The 6,541-nt window shown below is 41.5% G+C and overlaps 1 protein-coding gene across 2 annotated transcripts; it reads right to left on the bottom strand.

Moving 5' to 3' along the window:
* Positions 1-222: 222 nt before the first annotated feature.
* Positions 223-5,846, bottom strand: LOC149821808 (uncharacterized). 2 transcript variants are annotated; one of them, XM_089981067.1, is made up of 3 exons: positions 5,617-5,846; positions 3,383-5,068; positions 223-913 (listed from the first exon to the last, which is right to left on the bottom strand). In XM_089981067.1, the coding sequence occupies exons 2-3, from the start codon at positions 5,012-5,014 to the stop codon at positions 572-574; spliced, it is 1,974 nt and encodes a 657-aa protein (XP_089837193.1). In that variant the 5' UTR covers positions 5,015-5,068; positions 5,617-5,846; the 3' UTR covers positions 223-571. The 2 variants fall into 2 exon arrangements, 1 of the variants encoding a protein (XP_089837193.1); XR_016426036.1 differs by adding an exon at positions 3,005-3,186 and having other exon boundaries at positions 793-913; positions 3,383-5,846.
* Positions 5,847-6,541: the final 695 nt, after the last annotated feature.

Here is a 6,541-nt window from a genome sequence, read left to right as displayed (position 1 = left end):
TCATTTAAGATGAACCAATTTTGCCTCCTCCTTAGATTTTTGACTCCAACACCTGCAATACATGTACATGCTTGTACTATGCATGTTTGTTGCCTTTTATGCAGCTATGTCAAGCCCTGAAAGAAAGGACGCAAATACACCTGAGTGGTTAAGATTGGTTTAGCCTTTTTTTTTCTCCTAACCACAACATAACACATTTATTTTCAAACTACAAGAGAATACAAATGCTTCAATATGATCACATTACTCAAATGAATGTTAGCATATTGATCAGTATCAAAAGCAAACAAATAGAAACATTTCATATTGGTTACAAATATATCAGAAATTTACGGTGAAATAAACCAAACTACATTTTTCTGTGTAATTCCCTCAAGGTGGGTCAAGTTGTGCCTCGTAACTTTACTGCATGAAAATTGTTGCCTGCTACAGTAACTATATGGAGATTTCAGTCAGAGTGAAGTGTATATCCTTGATTTATATTCCTTAGCCTCATTTCCCTAATGAGAATCGGATGAGCGACCGAAGGCACACGTAGCATAATCACTCAATGTTAGTCTTGTTAAATACCCTAAGAATTCCGACTTCTTATCTTCTTTTTGTTCTTCTCTTGCATCTTCTTTTTCTTTTCTTCCAAAGTAATCCACTTGTAATCTGAAGGTATAGCAAACGGATCTTGGATATCTTCAACACGGCTTCGAGGCCCTGAGAGCACAGTAGGACCTTGGCGATAAGGGACCTTAATCCATTGAAACCACGAGCCTGAAGAATGCACAGCAGGACTCTCCCTGCCTGTGCTTTGACAATTTCCAGGACTTGAAGGTGGCGTGCAGAACTCCTCAACAGACTGCAGCTCTTCAAATTTTGTAAAAGTCACCAGCACACGAATTGTGGGAACAACTGGTATGGCAACCTGAAAGTGGTTATCAGAAGATTTCAATAACTAAAGGCACAGAGTGTGCTGAAAAATAAGGGAAAACCTGGTCCAAGAAAGTCATAGTGCGAGATTGAATATATCAGAAGTCACTAAAGCAGCCAGAGCAATCGAAAAACGAAAGAAAAAGCTGCCTACAGTTACCGTGAGAAACTGCATATGAACCTTAAGCCTAAATAGCAGCTTGCAGAAAGTTTGGATGTTGGAAGCAGAAAATGAAAACTATTGACGCCAAACAAGGATTAAAACCCATTAACCAAATAGTCATGATCTACTACTAGAGCCATGAGGAAGAAATCATAGTCGGACACAGAAGAATGCCAAGATGCTTGTGTTAATGAAGCCATTAATAATAAAAAAGTAGTCCTAAAAGGATACCGACACTCAACATGTTAAATCCTTTCTTGCATTTATCAAATGCCAAAACGCTTGTACTAAGACAATTCCAGCTATGACAAAAGTTAACTACCCCAGTAAGTTCAAAGTAAAGGGAGTAATCATCCTACTACTTGGAACAACCAAAAGCACACCGAATTTCCTGAAACTTTGGATTTCAAACAGTTAGAAGGAACACTGGAAACCAGGGTGATTCCAAGGGGGGGAATCACCACCATCAATCCATCCCATAAAGAGCAAACAAAGATCCAGTAGCTATGTGGGAAAAAAGTCAGGAAAGGCATGTTTGTGATAATATAACAATCAAAACAAATAAACATAAAACAACAAAAAAGTATTTAATTTTAAACACATGGCCACTATTTATTTTTGCGAAACCTTTGGCACATGAATAGAGGGATTTCAACATGGATCACAATGGCTGGAGACAACAGATGACTTGGTCTCTCAGATTCCAACATGTATCACAATGGCATATGACTGGCAGTACAGTACCAGACCACTGGTGGTATCTATCAAAAGTGTTAATTCAATAAAATTTCCTTAAGTGTTTAAGCACTCGTAAAAAGCAACAGAAATGTGTTGTAAACCCAACATCTACAAGCTTTCTTTATAGATTGTTGGCATATATGTAGGTAACTCACACGTGTAGGCACAGCTGATATCTGGGGGGGGGGAATTTGCTTTGATCTGTCTATGGAAATTTTTTGATCTACTAACCAGCAGCCCACGTCTTATAACTTTGGTAAGATCATGACTGCATAAGATAAAAGTTCCAATGCCTAAGACAGACCATTAACAACTTTAGAACAAATTTTGAGTTATAAACTAAGTAATGCTCAGACTCCAAAGATAGAGAATGCAACACCACAAAAGCTGACAATAACCAACTCAGCTATCCAACTAAGTGCAAAATTGCACATCACTTTTTGAAAATTGGCCCACAGAGACAGCCTAATACTTTAATAAATATTTGCTTAGAAATTACCTCAACAAATAGGAATTTGCTAAGCAGAATCAATCTAATAATGCAAGAAAAGAATTAATAACTGACGTGCACCAGATTAGAAAAGGTACAAAATTGAAGCATCATATGCAAGGATAGATAAAAATGGAATGTGATTGATAGAAGACATCAACTTTAAGAAGAAATAACTGTGGAGAAGATAATACGTTACATAACTATCTGTAATAGTAAGTTTCCCCATGCACATAGATACCAGACAAAGAATTGATATTTTACACATGTACCCAGGAAGATATTACTAGAGCAGTAGAGCTTTGGTTGATACCAAGGGATGCTAATCTGGCAACCAAACCAAGCAAGGCACACAGCACTTCCTTCAGTCTTTCCCTATTAAGATAGTGACGTGGAGATTTCTTTTTTAGTCTTACAGAATTAATGCACATACTTTAATTATAACTTGACTCAATCCAAAAATAACTAGCCTTCTGTTCTGTTTTCTACTCTTTGAACTAAAGCTAAGTTTGCATCTGAAAGATCTTAAAATTTTGTTAATTTAATTTGTACATATGAATCCTGATTCAGTGTTGCTATTATAAAAATCCACCCACCACAAAAGTTTAACTTGTAACTTTTAGAAAAATATAAATGCTAGTACTACCTAGAAAATTCCAAAATCTCAACCGACAAACTAAACTTAAATTACAAACCTAGAGTCTTCCATCATTGGATCCAAAGATCCATTAATTGAATTCCTTCTCCCTTATATATGTTAGATTTAAGTAGCCACTGTCAATATTCCATTCGCAAAAAGCACTCAATTTAGCACCAGGTATCCCAGGAATCTGAATTCATGACCACAGTCGACAGATTCCATACACATCCATCAAACCTACAGTTAGCAAAAACACCATTCATGACAGGTTTATAAATAAAACAAGCCATTATCACCTGTAGAAGCTAAGAGAGTTCATAAACAAGACCATACACATCGATATCCATAGACACAAGATAAACTATACAATCAACAGCAGAATATAGCATTAATATACATTTGATCATTTTTCATGCTTAAAGCACAAACATACCTTGATTGGGAAAGACCCTGAAGGAAGCTTTGTCGTAAGCAGCTCCCTCAGACGACGAATGGCCTTGACCTTGTTGGCCAAAATGTCTAGAAGTGGCAAGATCTCTCGAGTCTGAAGAGGGAAATTAGGAGAGAGCCAGAGAACAGGCCTCAACCCTTTCTTGTACTCACTCTCACGATTACCATCATTTTTGTGATTCATACTTTCAAAAGTCATGGTCCCCTTTTTAGCTTCCTTATCCCGACCTCTTCGCAAATCCTCCCCTCGAACAACCTCCACAGAGTGCCTTCCAGATTCTCTTTGACACCTAGACGGTGATTCCCCGAGGAGATCACTCACTTTCTCATCAACACAGAGAGAACTTCTTGAGGAAGTCATTTTCTTTTGCCCTTCATTCTTTACTCCACGTTTTCCCCTGCTGCCAAAGCCAAACCATCCTTTCTTCTCCTGCTTAGTCTCAATTTTTGTACCGTTCTGCATGCCTTCAATAGAGATATCTCTGAGCTCATAGCAGCTATGTCTGTGACCAACCACACCATCACAAAAGCCATCATCAGCAGTCTCTGAAGACTCCATTTTCAGGACAATTTCCAATTGCCGCTTCTCGTCATCTGTTAGCAGGTCCTCATGATCTTCACTCTCAGTATCATTCTCGTGACAAGAAGAAAAAAACTCTTCATCCGCCATTGCACCTGGTACCCGCCTAGACTTTACACTGGCGACAACATGGTGCATATCATACACTTTGGCCTTCCAAGGGCCGATCATCTCTGTCCTCTCCTGCCTCCTCCATGTTAACTGCGGCAGGAGGACAGCCTGAGTGACATCAATTCCAGGTCTGAAAATGTTGGTCTGCAACATTGCAGTGACTTCTTGTGTCACCTCTGCCTCCGAAGCCCGAGAACCAGCACCATCCAATGCATTCATAACTTCCTTGTCCTTGTGTGAAATCATGTATAATGATCCAGGAGGAACTTTACCATCCTTTGAACCATCACCAAGAAACAGAATGCTTTGGTCCGACCGCTGAATCTTGAAACCATCAAAACCAGCCAGCGTCATGTCCGTCCGCAAGTTGGACCCTCTCTTCCAGATCTTGTATGTATCAGATGGGGCAACCCTAGAGATAAATGGAATCACCGAGCTCTCGAAATTGAAATTGATTTCCATGTAGAAATCTCTCATCCTCTTCATGGTACCTACAAGCCTAGGCAGCCGTCTACACCATTTAGCCCAAGCATGGGGCTGGTAATGCCGAACAATGATCTTAGCAATTGCTTCTTCCCGGGCACAGATTGCCTCCTGAAGGGGGCTCCAGCCCTGCTCGTTCTGCAGGCTCCAATCTGCGCCCGCCGCCATCAGAATCTCGGTGGTGGCAGCATCACCAAGCTTGACAGCAAGGTGAAGAGGAGACTCCCGATTGGGAACATCCCTCCGATCAATAACAGCAGAGATAGCTTCCGCCTTCTCCTCTTCGGAAATGGACACCGCCTCTGTTCGGATCTCAGAGGGATCGCGAAGGCGAGGAAGGGCGGCGACGATGCGCCTGAGCGTTGCGTAGTCGCGAGTGGCCACAGCCTTGTGAACGGGGCTGTGGGCATACTTAGAAACATCAATCGGCACGGTGGCCATTGCTACCACAAGTTGGCCTCCACCCAATTCACAGAAGCAAACCCAATAACGAATCTGTTCTTCAGAACAACCAGCCCCTGAATTTCATCATCAAAAGGGATAACAAATGCCCCAATTCGAAATCTTTCTTTCATACTGCAAGAAACTCATCCCTCAAAAACACCCACAATATCCTAAAGAAAAATTCAACCTGAAAACCTACCACCCACCAATTTCCTTCCAAGAAGTCACACCTCTCACCCCTCTAAAAACAATACAAAAAATATAAATCCAAACCATCCAACATATCAACACCATGAAAACTTAGATCTCAACCCCAACTTCTCCATCACACAAAGAGCATGAAATTACGAAACCAGCCAAAAGAGAAAAGACACCCAGAAACCCTGGAGATGGTATTGATGCACAAAAGGTGATGAAAAAAAGAAATGGGTATCGACTATTCAAGAAAAATAAATGGGTATCTAAAAATCCCAAAGAACACCCAATACTCCAGAGACTTCCACAAAAATATTCTCAATAAAAACTCATGCACTCTCACAGAAAGGAACAATCTTATCAGAAAAGCCACAAAAGCAAAAATGGAAAGAGAGAAAACATACCTTATCTGGATCATGTGATAAGGATACGCTGGCAATGTTCAAAATTTGTAAATGGGGTGAAAGTAAAACGGTTGAACCAGAAGAAAAGGGTGTCCATCATAGAAAGAAAGCAAGAAGCTGATAAAATAATCAAAAAATGGTGATGGGGTCATGTGTTATACAGAGAGGAACGGCTGCGGCGTATCTGGCGATTGGATTGAATGCAAAATTTCTGTGCCTTTTTGTTTTCCGTTTCCTTTTTTAATTGGCGTTCATTTTTGGTTTTGTTAGTTTTTGCACTTTATTAGGACGGGAGGAAATAGTTAATGATTGCCGGGAGAGTATTAAAATGATGAAAGGTGGGGATCCAATAACGAATGAAAAGGCGTGGCTGCTTGGTAGCTTGGCAAAAGTTTGGAATAGAATATGGAAAAAAAAAGTCTGGTTTTGGTAGTTTGGTGCTAGGGATGGCAGTGGACCGGGGGAAAGCGGGGCCCCGCCTCGCCCCGTTTGGACCCGGGATGAAGGGTATGAAACGGGGATGAAGGCAGGGATGGACTTACACTTTTCCATGCCCCGCCCCGTCCCCGCCACTTTTCCCTGCAATAGCCCCCCTCCGCCCCACCCCACCCCGCCTCATCCCTGTTTGAACCGGGGATGGAGGACATGAAACGGGGATGAAGGCGGGGTGGAGGTTAAAATCCATCCCCGTGCAGGGATGGAGGTTCTAATCTCGAGGCGGGGCGGGGATGGAGACCTTGTCCCCCGCCCCACCCCGATAAGAGGCCTCTAGATTTAATTTTATTTTTTAAGCTGGGTCCCCCGTGTGGCAGAGGGATTCGATCCCGGGCCTTCAGCTTGACACAAGACCCTACTTATCACATGAGATACCACCTGGGTGAGGCACGCCTATACTTTTTTATAAGGAAAATAGAAGCTACAGGAC

This window comes from Nuphar pumila, chromosome 11 (genome assembly GCF_984573655.1).
Source record: "Nuphar pumila chromosome 11, dmNupPumi1.hap1.1, whole genome shotgun sequence".
Taxonomy (NCBI): domain Eukaryota; kingdom Viridiplantae; phylum Streptophyta; class Magnoliopsida; order Nymphaeales; family Nymphaeaceae; genus Nuphar; species Nuphar pumila.
This window is presented reverse-complemented; position numbering and strand designations above follow the sequence as displayed.

Coding starts and splice junctions, on each gene's coding strand:
- LOC149821808 (XM_089981067.1), bottom strand. CDS start 5,014: ATGGCCACCGTGCCGATTGATGTTTCTAAGTATGCCCACAGCCCCGTT. Junction 914..3,382: donor CAGGGTCTTTCCCAATCAAG/GTATGTTTGTGC, acceptor AACCACTTTCAG/GTTGCCATACCAGTTGTTCC.